Raw genomic sequence first — 18,010 nt, forward strand, 5'->3', positions numbered from 1 at the left:
AAAGGGAGATGAAGGCATCAACCACGACTCAGAGTTTTGGTCCCAGATGACTTTAACAGACGAAATGGTAGCAAGAGCCATTAGTGGGGGTGAGGGCTTCAGAGGGAAGGGACAGATGGCTACTGTGTTAGAGGACCAGAGACGGAAGGTTGGCTTCTAGGAGGAAGTAGCATTTGGGATAGGCCCTGAAGGATGGGCAGAACCTAAAAATGAGAAGTGGAAGAAAGAGGGTCAGCAAATTGGAGAGGAGAGAGGGTTCAGTGGGTGTGAGGCATGGTGAGAGTTCTGGTGAATGGTGCAAGGTGAGCCATAGTGGGAGAGATGTTAGAAAAGTGGATTTTAAATGAGAAGGCAAATGCACACCACATTCAGGGGTCCAGACTTCATGCAGCCAAAGTTAGAGGATATCAGGGAATTTATGCTGTGAAAGGGGGTGATCAGAGCCAGCTTTAGGAAACTTAAGGTCAGTAAAAAGCACGTGTAAGTAGGGATGGTTTGGGAGGAGGGCGGGGAGCTTTCTAAAGGTAAGTCCTCTCCCCAGTCTCAAGCATGTTACCAGGTCACCTGGTAAATCCCTGACTTTTCTGCAGCACAGGGAGACACTGATGACCCAAATTCACAGCCTGGACCCCTGTCCAGAGACTGGAGGACAGGAAGGGCACCACAAGCCTCTCCTACGTCCACATTTGCTTCCCTGGTAGAAGAGAACTTCTCTTTAGTGGCCCACCTCCTTTTCAGGGAAGGCATTTGGCAGGGGTTACAAACATGACATTAGCACATGCTGGTTTTCTCATCTTCACGGAGTATCACTAGGTGGGCTGTGGACTATGAGAGCTAGAACAGGCAGGCCCTGAGGGCACTGAGCTCCATGCACTGAGGGGTTTAGGGGTTAGCGCGAAAGCACTAGGAGGGCAGGAGACAAGTGGAGGGGGATAGAATGCAGGCAAAAACCACATCTCCACTTTTCTGAGTCAATCTTGCAGATTAGACTAAAATTCAGGATATCTACCTCTTCTTATTCCTGAACTCTTCTAGGTTCTGTATTTCCAGTATACCCAAATTATTTCAAAATCACAGCCCTCTGTACCGTGGCAGTCAGCAGCCACGTGAACTAAGGGCTTGAACAGAGCAGTTGGCAGCAGTCCCTGCTGCAGAGAGAGAGAAAAACGAAGCCACCTCCTGTCTGGAAGAACTAAAGGATACAGATGAACAACACATGAACAAAAAACCTCCCAACATGGCAGAAAGAGTTCAAATCAATTAAGTGCACACTGAACCCATAAATTTGGGGAAAGCAGAGCTTTTATTATCTTTAATCTCTGTTCAAATTGAGCTGAAACAGACCAAAATAACTAAAAGCTCAAAAAACCATATATTTTATATTTCTGAATTCTCCAGAGTTCTCTTACTTTAGGTCAGTAATTCCTCTCTAGATTATGGAATGTCAACTGGCAGGAGGCACCCAGTCCACCCTCCTTGTTTAAACTGTGAGGAAAATAAGGTTCAATTTAGACAAGGGCCTTGAACAAGGTCAAGGGCTAACTGCAGGATCAGCACTGGACTAGAACCCCAGAGTATCTATCCAGGATCTTCTTGCTTATACCAGCGAGTTAGTACTTTGATTTCGTGAACTTTTTTTTTTTTTTTTTGCATTTATAAGAATAGCACCAATAGGGATATTAAACCAATTCTGATCTTTCAGAGCTTAAATAAGTTTCTACTTTAATCTGAACTAAAAGTATTTTCCTGAAGGCAGAAATCACCCAAGGGTGAATTGTAACTCACTGGTATAATTTAAAGATGCTATCGCTGTTCCAAAGAAATCCACTTTAGATTGAAAGCTTAAACAAACATTTCCGTGCTCTACATAAAACATGCACTAGCAATAGCTAAAAGGTGAAAACAATCCAAACGTCCATTGGCGGATGAGTGGATAAACAAAATGTGGTATATACATGAAATAAAATATTATTCAGCCTTAAAAACAAAGGAATCTCTAACACATGCTACGGACATGGGCCTTGAGGATATTATGCTAAGTGAAATTAGCCAGACACAAAAGACAAATATTCCATGACTCCACTTACATGAGAATATAGAATAGTCAAATTCACAGAGACAGAAAAGAACACTGGGGACACCTGGGGGACTCAGTCAGATAAGCATCTGCCTTCGGCTCAGGTCATGATCTCAGGGTCTTAGGATCCAGTCCCGCATCAGGCTCCCTGATCAATGGGAGTCTGTTTCTCCCCTTGCCCTCCCCCCCATTCTCTCTCTCAAATAGATAAAATCTTTTTAAAAAATTTTAAAAAGGGGCTCCTGGGTGGCTCAGTCGGTTAAGCATCTGCCTTCGGCTCAGGTTGTGATCCCAGGGTCCTGGGATGGAGTCCTGCATCTGGCTCCCTGCTCAGCAGGGAGGTTGCTTTTCCCTCTCCCTCTGCCCCTCCCCTGCTCGTGCTCTCTCTCTCTCAAATAAATAAAATCGTTTTTAAAAGTTTAGAAAAACTAAATGGAGAACACTAGCTGTAGGGGTGAAGGACAGAAGACAATGGAAGTTATCATATAGTGGGTACAGAGTTTCCATCTAGGATGATAACAAAGTTCTAGAGATTGATGGTAGTGCTGGTTGTACAACAGTGTGAATGTACTTAATGCCACTGAACCATATACTTAAAAATGGTTAAAATGATAAATTTATGGGGGTACCTGGGTGGGTCAGTTGATTAAGACTCCAACTCTTGATTTCAGCTCAGGTCATGATCTCAGGGTTGTGAGATCGCACCCCATGTCGGGTGGGCTCCACACTGGGTGTGGAGCCTGCTTAAGATTCTCTCTCTCTCCTTCTCCCTCTGTCCCTCTCCATCTCCCCCCCCCATCTCTAAAAAAATTAAAAAATAAGATCAATTAATGTTATATATATTTTACAATTTTAAAAAAGGCACTAATCTCCAGAAGCACCTTAAATACTTCATTTCTGAAATCTGTTTTGGTTTTTTTTTTGTTTTTAAGTATGCTCCACACAGGGCTTGAACACATGACCCTAAGGTCAAAAACTGAGCTGAGATCAAGAGTCAGACACTTAACCTACTGAGCCACCCAGGCACCCCAAATCTGTTTTTTCCTTATTCAACAAATTTATATTGGGCACTTACTATGTGCCAGGCACTGTTTTAGGGATGGGGTATATAGCAACAGGATAAACAGAACAAGTGCCTATTCTCATGAATATCTGGGGGGCAGGAGATGATGGGGTAAAGACAGACAATAAAGATAAACATACAATATGTCAGGTGGAAATGAACATAATGGAAAAACCATCAGGTAGGGTGAGGGGGAAGAGAATGTGGAATCTCATTGAGGGGGAGCTGCTATGTTGTATAGGGCTGTAGGGAAAGAACTCTCCCACAGGTGACATTTGAGGAAAGACTTGAAGGAGCAGAGTGTCCCAGGCCAGAGACAGAGTGCTGCCCAGGAGGCAGTTTGGTTGGATGGAGCCAATGGAGGAGTAATAAGGAGCCCTGGGGCACAGAGCTACTTCTTAAGTTTCTTATAAACTTTTCAAGAGAAAAGATCAGTATAGAAATATTTCCTCTGCCATATGTGTCTTTGATTTGTCTTAAAACGTGACAGTGCGTGGCTGGCTCAGTCAATACAGCATGACTCCTGATCTCAGGGCCGTGAGTTCGAGCCCCACGTTAGGCATAGAGATTATTTAATTAAAAAAAATTTTTTTTTAAGTGACAGAAAAACCAGCTCCGTTATTTTTTCTGTAAGAGGTAGGTTTTTAAGGAGACAATTTACATCTCCCATTGCTAGAGCGCCCTCCAGTGCCTCTGTGTGAAAATAGCATTAGGCACAGATTTGTTGCTGTTAAAATTTTAATTTCTTAAACTTTTGTATTTGGCCAAAAATAAATAAATAACATCCTTGAAACGTAAATCAAGAAGGACATATCCTCTTTCTCACAAATGATACTGTGAGATTAAATAAGAAGACAAGGCAAGTGTGCTTTAAAATAAGTGTGCACTACTTGTAAAGCAGTACAATGTGTACATGTGCAATGATATTTTTAAATGACCATATAAACTTTTAAAAGGTTCAAATAACAGACTTGTACCCCTGAAACAAATAATACATTATATGTTAATTAACTGAATTTAAATTTTAAAAAACTATAAAAAATTTTTTTAAAGGTTCAGAGTCCCTTATTTTTTTAATTCAATTTTTTAGCAATGTAGAACTTTCAAACAGTGAACACGATCTACCACTAAGCTGTGACCCTAATTTTACTGAAGGTGGAAAGTAGGGCAATAAAGTAGAAAGTGTCTTCTAAAATTTCCAGTATCTGGGGGCACCTGGGTGGCTCAGTCGATTTAGCGTCTGCCTTTGGCTCAGGTCATGATCCTGGGGTCCTGGAAATCAGTCCTGCATTGGGCTCCCTGCTCAGTGGGAAGCCTGCTTCTCCCTCTCCCTCTGCGCCTCCCCCCCTGCTCGTGTTCTCTCTTGTGCTATCTTTCTCAAATGAATAAAATCTTTAAAAAAATTTTTTAATATGATAAAATTTCCAATATTTGCATATTCTGAATATTCATATTTGAAAAGTGCCTGCAAATACTTACAGAATACTATAGTCACTCTACCTTCAGGGCCAGAACACAGTAAAGGGAAACAGATAAATAAAACTTGCCCAAACTAGCATCCTATTAAAACAGAATTTTTACTTTCTCACAGAGACTGACTCTGAATCCTTTATTATGAAATCAAGCACCTCTGTCAATCTCAAAAGCCTAAGAGGAAGACATTACATATGGTGTAACTCAAAAGAGAACTTGCAGAGGAGGTAAATTTCATAGCTGTTTACAGAAACACCTACAAGCAAGGTCAGTGTGACAGCCAACACCAGAGAGAAAAGCCACCCCTGACTGACAGGGGATGGGGTTCTTTCTAGGCCTGGCGCTGCCAGCTGTGTGACCAGCAAGACAGTCTGTGCTTACTTTACTGTGCATGGGCCTGCTGATGCCAAGGAAAATGAGCAGATGAGCCTCCAAAGGGCATACTGCAATCCAGGTATCTTTCATCTTTTTGGAGGGTGATCTGAAAACAGGCATCAAAAGACTTAAAAGTCCATACTCTTTGACCCAGCAAGTTCACATACAAAAATTTATCTCCAAGTACATGAGTAAGAGTAACTACAGAGATTGGGGTGTAGGAACATTAATCTTTGCATTTCCCAAGACAGAAAACTTGGAAATAGTTTAAATGGATAACTGGAATTACATATATACAAATATATATGTGACAGAGTCATAGAACAATAGTGAATATCAACGCTTCAAGATTAGGTTAACATCCTAAAATTTAACCAAAATATAAAATCAAAGCAACTAAACAAAAGGCCACCTTAAAACTGGCTTATAGTGGGAAAAGGAAAGAAGGGAAGACAGGAGGGAGAGAAGGTAGAGAAAAAGAAAGGAAGGAAGGCGGGAGAGAAGGAGGTAAGGAAGGAATGAGTCGAAATTCTGGAGCCCATTTATTATCTACGGCATTCAAATGAGTTATTTAATTGATAAGCCATAAATAAAACACTCAAATAACAACATGAAATAAATTAAACCTGTTTTAATTATAATGGTTTTAAACTCATACCCAAGTGACCTATATGAAAACATAAACATTTATTTCCTTGATTTTTTTTTATTAACTAATAAAATTCTAAACTTAACCGGCGAGATCATGAGCAATGTACAGAGGAATAACAAAGCAAAATACAACAGTAGAACACAGCTTCAGCTGCATTCAGAGGCACAAAAGCATATTGTTTTTACAATTAACAATTCTTCCAATCTTAAGAATATTTATCAAACCCACCAATAACCACTCCCCAAGGAGCCCAGCTTTCTTCTCCTTGACTTTCTAAAATTTTAGCCACATCCATCTGCGGACTTCCTCACAGGGAGTCACACATAAAATAGCAGCTCCTACAGAGCAGCCACCACAACAGTCAGTTAAGGGAAACTGGGACCAAAAGCTGTTCTTAGAAATTACATCAATCAGACCCTGGCTGTTGTAAAGCTGTAATTGGAGAAAGTAAGCACTTCAATGAAGTGCAGATGCTGAGCGGTGCCAGTCACTCTGTGGATGTGATCTCACTGACCATGTATGATGTCTTCCACCAGGCTCATCCACAACCAAGCACATATATGTAACTTCAGAGACTACTCCACCCTTAACATACCACCATGGAGCATTTCTAGAATCATTAAGTGCGCACACCTCTCAAACATTCTGCAAAATAGGGGCACTTGGGAGAGTTCCTTAAGAGGCAGAGACTTTGGTGGCCACAGTTATTCAGAGGGGTGTAAAGAAAACCACGTGTGGTGAAACTGTCTCCTCTATAGGGGAGTTGGATCCACAGGGTGAAGAGCTTAGAGGGTAATGGGTTTTCAGTTAAGAATTCATCTTCAGGTTCCAGCTTTTCCTCTACTCCTTGGCCTCTCCCATAGAAACCATATGGGTTACCCAATGTCCTTTCTCCTGGCCTGCACCCACACAGATGGTTCTAGTTCACAGCAAAACTCTATGACAGAGAAACAGTACAATGGGAGCAGAAGCCCTACACAGCTGGAATAGATGCACAAGCAAAGGCTATGCTATTGAGTAGACTTAGCACAGCCTTGCTTTTAACAAACAGCCCCTTGCTGGGAATTTCCCTTTGCAGGGACGTCTTCTCCAGCAGGTACCACCCATGCACATGTGCATCTTCCAATTCAGGCCTAGCCTCCACTTTTAGTTCTTGCTAACCAGCCTGGCTACCGCCCACTATTTTTTGCTCTGGAATACCTCATTTCCCACCAGCTCCTCTATCCAGGCTGAGGACACATCCCCTGCTCCCAGGCTACTCCTCATCAGTGCACTCCCTCATGGTATTTCCTATATCCTCAGAGCCTCCTCCCTCTTTCACTTCTCTCAGCCTCCAAAAGAGGCCCTTCTTTCTCCATTAAAACAGTTTGAATATTCTGTTCCATTCCATTCTTTAAGGAGGCCATTCTGGGAAGTCTTTAGCTCCAATTCTTGAACTTCTAGTCTTCCATCTTTGATCATCTTCACTTCATCCTTCAGCCCTTCACTTCTCTATGTCTAGAGTGAATAACTATCCTGCTTTGCCTGAAACAGAGAGGCCTCCTGGAATGTCGGACTTTCAGTGCTAAAACCAGGATAGTCCTGGGCAAGCTGAAATGGTTGGTCCCTTGACTCTCTGGACCACTTAAAGTTACTTTCTGCATTACAACCCAAAACATAATTTTTGTTTACAGCATCCCCTTTTAGCTTGTCACCATGCACCTGGGCAAGTCAATTTCTAACGATGCCAATAAACATTTTAAAATAACTAACATTCCACATTGACCTATTAATAACACTTCAAGTGGCAAAGTACACATACTCATTCTTACTCTGAGTTCTTTTCAAAATGATCACTTTAAAATTTCTCAGTCCTTTTTAATCCCTGCCTGCTTTTTAGCATTTTTTCTATAAAGGTTTCTCCCCTTTCTCTCTCACTGCTTCTGTTCTTCTTTGCCCTAGAGTCTTTCCCCTCAATTCTCCCCTTTCCATACTTCCTTTTAATTCCTTCCCTCCCTTCTTTCTTTAATGGCCTCACAGCAGTATAGAGGGACAACAGTGGTTGTCACCACAATCTTAAAAATCTTCAAAACTAAGGCCAATTCTACAAAAGGGACTACTGGGACCTCTGACAGATAACCCCATCAAAGCTCCCTCAGCTACTTACACAACCCTGCTGCTTCCTCACATACTGTTCCTTCTTGCTTACCCAGTCTCAGATGCTTAGTTTGTATCTGTCCCTCTCCAAACCGTCTTCACCTATTTTTTTCCATACCAGGTTCCTCTCTAACCTGATACTGCAAAGGAAGAGGTAGTTCCTTTAAGAGTTTTATTACTAACTACTTTAGAAAAAAGAGCATCAAGATAAGAAGTGAAAAGTAGTATAGGTTTCAGAAAACCCTTATAGTTTGCTAGAGGTAGTTAAAACAAGCCTTAGAGGGCAATTTATTATTAAACACTCATATTAAAAAGCTAGAAAGGTCTAAATTTCTACCTTAAGAAACAAGAAAAAAGGCAAATTAAACCCAAAGTAAGCTTAAGATAGGAAATAATAAAGATAGGAACATAAATCAACGAAACAGAAATTAGGGGGAAAAATCAATAAAACTAAGAGATGGTTCTTTAAGAAGATCAATAAAACTAACAAAACTCTAGACAGACCAGTCAAATGAAAATAAGAGGAAAAAAATTACAAATATCAGGGAAAGAAGGCACATGACTACTGACAGTATGACCATTAAAAGGATGCTAGGACCAGCAGTGGGAGTAAGGGCTAACTGCAAATGGGCTTGAGGGAATTTTGGGGATGATGGAAATTTGGGGGGTAATCTAACACTGGACTGTGGTGATGGATGCACAAGTCTATGAATTTACTAAAGATTATTTCACTTACAAAAGATGAATTTTATGACATACAAATTATACCTCATAAAGCTGTAAGAAAAAGGATAAGGGACTATCATGAACAACTCTATGTCTGTGAATCTGACAACTTAGATGAAGAGGACAAATTCCTTGAAAGACACAAATGACCAAGGCTCACTCAAGAAGAACTGGATACCTGAGTAGCCTTATATCTATTAAAGAAACTGAATTTGCAGTGTAAAATTTTTCTACAAAGAAAACTCCAGGCATAAACATTTAAGTAAAAATACTGCCAATTCGCACTAACCATTCTAGAAAATAGAAGAGAACACTCTCCAGTGAATTCTATGTGGCCACTATTATCCCCATACCAAACTCAGAACAAGACAGTACAAAAAAAAAAAAAAACAAAAAACAAAAAAACCCCAAACAAAACAAAATTATATACAGGCTAATGTTCTTTATGAGCACAGATGCAAATAACTTTAACAAAATGTTGACAGATTCAATTCAACAATATATAAAAATAATACATCAGGAGGCACTTGGGTGGCTCAGTCAGTTAAGCATTTGACTTTGGCTCAGGTCATGACCTCAGTGTTCTGGGATGGAGCTCCACTTCAGGCTCCTCACTCAGCAGGGAGTCTGTTTCTCCCTCTCCCTCTGCCCTGGCCCTTGCTCTCTCTCTCAAACACATAAATAAAATCTTTTAAAAAAAAGTCATACATGGGGCACCTGGGTGGCTCAGCCGTTAAGCGCCTGCCCAGGGTCCTGGGATCGAGTCTTGCATCGGGCTCCCTGCTTGGCGGGAAGCCTGCTTCTCCCTCTCCCACTCCCCTTGCTTGTGTTCCCTCTCTTGCTGTCTCTCTCTGTCAAATAAATAAATAAAATCTTAAAAAAAAAAAAAGCCATACATCATGATCAAGTAGAGTTTATTCCAGGAACGCAATGTTAGCTTAACTTTAAAAATCAATCCAATTCATCATATTAACACACTAAAGAAGAAAAGCCACAGGATCACAATAGATACTGAAAAAAACATTTTATACACTCAAATCCATTCTTTTTTTTTTTTTTAAAGATTTTATTTATTTATTTATTTGACAGAGAGAGAAAGAGCACAAGCAGGTGGAGTGGCAGGCAGAGGGAGAGGGAGAAGCAGTCTCTCCACTGAGCAGAGAGTCCACTGTGGGGCTCAATCTCGGGATTCCAGGATCATGACCTGAGGCGAAGGCAGATGCTTAACCAACTGAGCCACCCAGGCGTCCCTCGAATCCATTCTTGATCAAAATTCTAAGCAGGGGTGACTTCAGCAAAACTGCAGAGAAAGGACCTTCAAAATTCAATCCTCCATAAAAGCAATGACAATAATGGCAAAAATTGTCAAAATCAACTTTAGAACTCTAGAAATGAACCAACGGCTTGCAGCAATCTGAGAGCATTTCTTCAAAAAACATGGATGAATCTTGGTAAGAACATAAACTATGTGGGGTTTTTTAACTTACCCGCTCCCTCTTCCCAGTTCAGACGAAGTCTTGAAAACAGCCACAATCACCATCTAAAACCAGCAGCTGGGCAGCCACTGGAGAAAGTAAGGCAAGGTGGGAGCTCTTTCAAAGCACGATCTACAGAGAACTGACACTATTTGACCTATCTGGTAGTTCCCTGGAGAACCCCACTTGCGAGGCTCACCTGGCTCAGAGCCTGAACAGTGGGCAAGGCATTTTCCCTGAGAGTATTTGTCAAATCAGAAGTAATTATTTAATATCACCACTACCTGAAATGGCAGATAACAGGGCAAACAACAGGCTAACCAAAAGCTTAAAAGGAAAAGGTGGAGCCAAGAATATACAGTCTCTTCAATAAATAGTGTTGGGGAAACTGGATAGCCACATGCAGAAGAATAAAACTAGTCCACTATATTACTCCATACACAAAAATTAACTCAAAATGGATTAAAAACTTGAATGAAAGACCTGAAACCAAAAAATTCTCAGGAGAAAACATAGGTGGTAAAGTCTTTGACATCAGTCTTAGCAACTGATCCATCTTTGTGAATCGGACTTCAAAGGCAAGAAAAATAAAAGCAAAACTAAATAAATGGCACTACATCAAAGTAAAAAGCTTCAGCACAACAAAAGAAACCTTCAGGAAAATGAAAAGGCAACCTACCAAATGGGAAAAAATATCTGCAAACCATATATCCAATAAGGGGTTAATATCCAAAATATATAAAAGGAATTAATCCAACTCAACAACAACAAAAAACAACCTGATTAAGAAATGGGGAGAGGATCTGAATAGCCATTTCTCCAAAGAATATATCCAGATGGCCAACAGGCACGTGAAAAGATGCTCAATATCACTAATTACTAGGGAAGCGCAGCTCAAAACCAAAATGAAATATCACCTAATACCTGTAAAAATGGCTATTATCAAAAAGACAAAAAAATAACAAGTGTTGGAAAGGATGTAGAGAAAAGGGAACCCTCACACATTGTTGGTGGAATTGTAAACCAGTATAGCCACTGGAAAACAGAATGGAGGTTCCTCAAAAAATTAAGAGTAGAACTACCATATGAGCCAGCTATTCTATTTCAGCTATTCTTATCCAAAGAATAGGAAAACTTTAGTTTAAAAGACATAGACACCGCTGTTTATTGTTACGTTCACTGCAGCACAGTTTACAGTAGCCAAGAATTAGAAATAAAATGTCCATCATCAATAGATGAATGGATAAAGATGTGTTATATTTATACAATGAAGCCATACTCAGCCATAAAAGAGAATGAAAATCTTGCCATCTGCAACAACATGGATGGATCTTGAGGGTATTATGTCAAGCAAAAAATAAGTCAGGTGGATAAAGACAAATACCATAAGACCTTACTCATATGCGGAATCTAAAAAGCAAAAGAAAGGAACAAACAAAACAAAAATAATCTCATACAAAGAACAGACTAGTGGTTATGGGTTAAGGGGGTGCAGGGATTGGTAAAATGGGTGAAGAGGGCAACTGTAGGGTGATGGATGGTAACCAGACTTGTGGTGGTAATCGCTTTGTAGTGTATGCAGACGTCAAGTTATAAAGCTGTACAGCTGAAACTTAAATAATTTTTTTTAAAAAAGGAAAGCTGGAAAATGAAATGTCCATAGGCAGTTTTGAAAAGCTCTAACATATTCCTGGGATTCTAAAAGGCCACATACATGTGTAGTGCTTTTGCTAGCAGAAAACCCACCTTACGAGAAATACTAAAGGAAGTTCTTCAGGCTGAAAGTAATCCCAGACAGTAATTCAAATTCACACACATACAAGCGCGTGCACACACACTCGCACACACACACAGAACTGTAGTAAAGTAATTAAGTGTAAATGCATATGCCTGCTCCTTTAAAAAGAAACTATATAAAAGAAAATTATATAATTGTGTTGTTAGGTCTATAACATACGGAAATGTAATGTATTTACCAATAGCAACACAAAGCAGACGAGTGAGAGCAAAAATGTACTAGGCTAAAAAAAAAAAATGGCACCAGATGGTGACTCAAATCAACAAGAACAAATGAAGGGAACCATAAATAGTAAATAAGAAGGTAACTATAGTGGGGCGCCTGGGTGGCACAGCGGTTAAGCGGCTGCCTTCGGCTCAGGGCGTGATCCCGGCGTTATGGGATCGAGCCCCACATCAGGCTCCTCTGCTATGAGCCTGCTTCTTCCTCTCCCACTCCCCCTGCTTGTGTTCCCTCTCTCGCTGGCTGTCTCTATCTCTGTCGAATAAATAAATTAAATCTTAAAAAAAAAAAAAAAAGAAGGTAACTATAGCAAATTACTATGAAGTGCGTGTGTGTACTTGCATCTCCTTCTCCAAGTTTCTTTAAAAGACATAAAATTGGGGCACTTGGCTGGCTCAGTAAGAATATGCCACTCAATCTCAAGGTCGCGAGTTTAAGCCCCACACTAGGTGTGAAGCCTACTTCAAAAATAAAATAATAAAATAAAATAACATAAAATAACATAACATAAAATAAAATAAATAAGACACAAAATTATATAAGTAAAGCTACAACAATGTATATACTGGGTTTGTAACATATAAATATAATATGTTTAACTATAATACCACTCAGCCAGGAGTCAGCTTAAGATTCTCTCCTTCTCCCTCTGCTCCCTCTCTGCACATGCTCACTCTCTCTCTCTCATCAATAAATAAATCTTAAAAAAAAAAAAAAAAGAAGAAGAAGAAGAAAAGGAAAGGAAATAGTACTATATAGAAGGAACATTTCTCTATCTTCTGGTATTAAGTTAGTATGAAGCAAAAGTAGATTCTGATAAGTTAGGATGGATATGGTAATAATACAATGGAATGTTATAGAACCATAGAAAGGAATGAAATTCTGATACATGCTACAATATGAATGATTCTTGAAATATTATGCAAAGTGAAATAAGCCAGAAACAAAAGAACAAAAATTACATGATTCCACTTACATGAAATATCTAGAATAAGAAAATTCAGAGAGACAGAAAGCTAGATTAGAGATTACCAGGTGCTGAGGAGGAGTTATTGCTCAATGGGTACAGAGTTTCTGTTTGGAGTGATGAACAAAATTTGGAAATAGATAGTGATAATAGTTGCACAACAGTGTGAATGTGATAATACCACTAAGCCGTACACTTAGAATGGTTAAAATAACAAAGCTTATGTTACATATATTTTGTTTTACCACAATTCTTTTTTTTTTTTTTAAGATTTTATTTATTTATTTGACAGACAGCGAGAGAGGGAACACAAGCAGGAAGAGAGGGAGAAGCAGGCTTCCCGCTGAGCAGGGGGCCTGATGTGGGGCTCAATCCCAGGACCCTGGGATCATGACCTGAGCCTAAGGCAGACGTTTAACAACTGAGCCACCCATGCGCCCCTATTTTACCGCAATTCTTTAAAAAAAAATGTGCATGATAAGCCCTACAGTAACTACTAAAAAAACCCTTTAAAAATACAATTAAAAAAGTAAAAAAATAGTTAAAAATAATTAAAGAGATTTAAAATATTCACTTAATGCATAAGAGAGCAGTAAGGAAGGAACAGGAGGAACAAAAAAGACATGAGACACACAGAAACCAATACTCAATAAACACACCACATAAAAGGAAAACTACAGACCACTGTCTCTCATGAACATAGAAGGAAAACCCTCAAGAAAATACTAGCAAATCAAATCCAACAATGTATAAAAAGAATTACACACCACGACCAAGTAGGATTTATTCCAGGTATACGATGCTGGTTTGACATTCAAAAAATCAACTAATGTAATCTGCCACATCAACAGGTTAAACAAGGAAAATCATACGATCATATCAATTGATGCAGAAAAAGAACTTGACAAAATCCAATATCCATTCATTACCAAAAAAACAAAAACAACTGACAATGGATCATAGACCTAAGTATAAAATATAATACTGTAGAACTTCTAGAAGGAAATACAGGAGAAAATCTATGTGACTTTCAATTTGGCAATGAGTTCTTAAATATATCAGCAAAAGCAAGGGCGCCTGGGTGGCTCAGCTGGTTAAGTGTCCAACTCTCGGTTTCAGCTCAGGTATTGATCTCAGGGTCCTGGAATCTAGCCTGGCTTCAGGCTCTGTGCTCAGCAGGGAGTCTGCTTGAGGATTCTCTCCCTCTCCCCTACCCTCTCTCAAAGTAAATCTTAAAAAAAAAAAAAAAAAAAAAAACAGGCAAAAGCATGGTCCATGAAAAAAAATCAATAAGGGTGACTTCATTAAAATAAAAAACTTCTGCTCTGTGAAAGATACTGTTAAGAGAATGAAAAGACTAGTCACAGACTGGGAGAAAACACTTGTAAAACATACATCTTATAAAAGACTTATATCTAAAATATGCAAAAAATATTTAAAACTCAACAGTAAGAAAACAACCCAAGAAATAGGCAGAAGATCTAAATAGACAGCTCACCAAAGATACACAAATGGCAAATAAATATACGACCAGATGCTCAACATCAGTTGACACCAGGGAATTTCAAGTTAAAACAAATTAACATTAAAACAACAACAGACAGATCCCACTACACACCTATTAGAATGACTAAACAAATTTTTTTAATTGACAATACTAAATGCTGGCAAGGATGCACAGCAACAGGAACTTTCATTGACGATGGGAATGCAAAATGGCACAGCACTTTGGAACACAGTGTGGTAGTTTTTTACAAAACCCAATTTGTACTTTTACCACATAATCATACTCCTAGGTATTTACCCAATTAATTTGAAAACTTATGCACACAGAAAACCTGCACAAGAATGTTTAGAGCAGCTTTATTAAACCTTAACAGAAGCAACTAAAATGTCCCTCAGTACGTGAACAGATAAACAGATTATGAAACATCTCTAAAATAGAATATTCAGGAACAAAAGAAAATGAGTTAAAAGCCATGATAAAGACATAGAGGAAACTTAATGCACATTGCTAAGTGAAGGAACACTGTCTAAAGGGACTATATGACTATATATGACTCCAATTATATGACATTCTGGAAAAGGCAAAACTTTAGAGACGAACATGATCAGTGCTTGCCAGGAGTTTGGGGGGAAGCAGGATGGATGAATAGATGAAGCACAGGGGATTTTTAGGGAACTAAAACAATTCTGTATAATACTGTAATGGTAGATACATAATATTACGCATTTGTCAAAATCCATAGAATTTTATAACAAAAAGAGTGAACTTTAATATATGCAATTAAAAAAATTAATGTGGGAGGTAGGGAGGTCTCAGGAAAGAATGCAGACTGTGACAAGGGACTCTATCTGTATCACAGATGTATGAAACCACCTCACTGAAGGGGATGGGAGGAAAAGGCACCGACCTAAATAACTAAGGAAATGAGTGGAGCCTATTAAAGGAACAGGAACCGCATATAAACACTGTACTTTAATTGATAGTTTTTTCCCCATAGAGTATGGTCTAACAATTCAAATGCCACTATTTGTGTATGCTGAAATTGGATGGTGGATGGTGGGAGTCAGGTTTCTTTTCTTTTTTTGGTGGTGGTGCGGGGAAAGGCCAGGTTTTCTGACTGTAGTAGTAAAAATTTATTAATAAGCAAAGGGGAGGCGGCTAGAATGATCCATGTGGTAATGAATTAGAATTGGAGGTTATATGAACTCATGTTTAGCCTACTATAGACACAGTGGTTATATATGGAAATATTTAGGGCACTTGGCTGGCTCTGTCTATAGAGCATGTGACTCTTAATCTCAGGGCCGTGAGTTCAAGCCCCACCTTGGGGGGAGCTTACGTAAAAAAAAAAATATGTATTTATAATATATGCATGGGTTACTATTCACACAGATATTTCTTTGCTCTGTCAGTGGAGAAGGCCTAAAAGATATTCCTACCAATAGCACCCCTAGGAGTGGGGAGTTATGCTCCCCCAACTTGAGGGACAGGTATTTACATAAATTGAGCAGTGGCTACAGAAAGCAGCAGGGTCAGAGACAGGATGGAAGGGGAAGCATCAGGGACAGCACTAAACAGGGGAAGACATTGGAGACTCGGTAGACAAGTCAGGAATGGTCCCTGCCTACCAGCAATGGTGCTAATACTCTAAAAACAGAAAGTTAAAGCCACCAGAAGCAGGCCCACTGGCCTGAAGCTTAAGCACAACCCAACTGGGGTAGAAATTAAGGCATCTATAAGCAGATTTTTCTAAGTCGACATTTGGTACCTTTACTTCTCCCATGTCTGTGTGTTCTGAAGGGGCGGAAACCCAGAGGATTTAACCCAGGATCTAGGCTCCTTGAAGGACCCAGCATGAAAGCCTACTGCCATGGCCTTAGTAGGATCTGTTAAGTGTGTGGAGAATGAGCCAGTGTGCTAATAAGGATGGCAAAGAGCACTGTGAGATGAGTACCAAGCGCCTTAGAAGTAGGTGACTGCATGTGGTCACCGGACCCATTTTTAAATAGGCCACAGACACTGGCCTGCAAGAAAAGGGACCTTCTGGAAGGGTCTGGGTATACAGCCTCAGCAGCATCTCTGGTTCCAGGGGTGATCCCCTGGGCCCAGGGTCATCATGTACCAGGCTCAGTCTAGGGAAGGGGAAAGCCAGATGCATAAGACTGGGTAGGGGCCAGTGCAGGTCACACTGGTGAGTCAGGAAGCACGGAGCAAGCCAAATGTAAAACGTTCTGGACCAGGAGCCATAGACTTGGTTTTGGAACCAAACTCTGCCATTTTCTGCTTTGCGTCACTTAGCCTCTCTAAGCCTGTTCCCTCATCTTTATAAAGAAGTCTTCCGACTTCTTCACATGGCGGTCAGGGAATCAACTGAGATAACGTGTGTGGATGTAGTTGGCCAACAGGCAACTGCTAAACCAGCGGTTCTCAAAGTGGGGTCCGAGGATATCTGCGAGTTCCTGAGACCCTTCGAGATGGTCTGAGAGGTCTTCCCTTCTCCAACCAGCGTCTGCCTGAGCCCAGAATCGCTTTGTAAACTTCCTCCAGAACAGCTGATGAAACTCCAGCTGTCCTTTATTAAACCAAAGAGATTTTCAAAAATATAAAACCACGCCCCTCTTTCACTGCATGTGTTAAAATGTCACGGGCTTGTCATTAGTAAATGAGTATTTTTTAAAATTCTGTTTTAGTTCCTCACACCGTAAAGACTAACAGATACAAGAAAAGCTCTTCGGAGTCCTCAATGATTCTGCGGCGTGTAAAGGGGTCCTGAGACCAGTCTGGGAGCCACTGTGCTGAACAAACGGGTGGAGAGTATTCTCACTCAGCAGGCGAGCCGCCTCTCACAGGCTGACTCCAGGACCCTTTGATAAAACGGCCGCACGTTCGCGGTGGGAAAGACTCGTTGTGTGCTCTGGGGCTGCTAAACCGAATGTTTGTACCCATTTCCCCGGCTCAGGCAAGGACCCTCCCACAGGGAGGCACGCGCCGGAGAGGCGACCCTCGCAGGGCGTCGGCGACCTTGGCAGAGGTCGAGCCGGCGCGCGGGAGGAGCGCGGTGCTCCTGGACGGCGGAGGGGGGTTCCCGGCAGGGACTGGGGAGGCCGGGCCGGGTGGCGGGGGACTTAGGGACCTGCACTCACAGCCTCAGCAGCGCCGCCGCCGGCGTTCCATGTGGCGCTCTCCACAGCAGACGCAGCGCCATCTTTCCCACGCGCGCGCCCCGCCTCAGTCCCGTCCTTCCTCATTTCGCCACGCCCCTGCGGCCCCGCCCCCACAAGGGCCCGCCCCCCCGCAATCCCAACCCAGCCTAGCCTAGGCCCCCGCAAGCCACGCCCCCTGCCTGACGCACCAGTTGCCGCCCCCAGCCGGGGCTGCCAGAAACTTCTCTGCTGTCAAGGCAGGCAGAATAGGGGCTCCGAGTGGATGGCCACTTCTTGAGCGGTTCTTCTGGTGACTGAATCCAGTTTTCTCCGTGCTTCTTGAGAGACTTTGCGTTTTCCCAACCAGAACAGGGTAAATTTTCTAGGGATTAGTTG

At 41.0% G+C, this 18,010-nt stretch overlaps 1 protein-coding gene across 9 annotated transcripts in view; it reads right to left on the reverse strand.

Moving 5' to 3' along the window:
• Positions 1-17,736, reverse strand: part of CLYBL (citramalyl-CoA lyase) — a 282,103-nt gene extending 264,367 nt beyond the window's left edge. For 5 of the 9 annotated variants that reach the window (XR_008957607.1, XR_008957605.1, XR_008957600.1 and 2 more), the window contains exon 1: positions 17,615-17,708. Coding sequence is in view for 3 of the 9 variants with exons in the window: in XM_026493537.4 (XP_026349322.1) it covers positions 17,615-17,676 (62 nt within the window). In the remaining 6 variants the exon portion in view is untranslated. Of the gene's footprint in view, positions 1-17,614 lie in introns of all 9 variants that reach the window. The other 4 variants (XR_008957608.1, XR_008957606.1, XM_026493535.4 and 1 more) reach the window with 2 other exon arrangements.
• Between the last annotated feature and the right edge of the window lie 274 nt (positions 17,737-18,010).

The sequence above is a fragment of the Ursus arctos genome, unplaced genomic scaffold (genome assembly GCF_023065955.2).
Source record: "Ursus arctos isolate Adak ecotype North America unplaced genomic scaffold, UrsArc2.0 scaffold_10, whole genome shotgun sequence".
NCBI lineage: Eukaryota > Metazoa > Chordata > Mammalia > Carnivora > Ursidae > Ursus > Ursus arctos.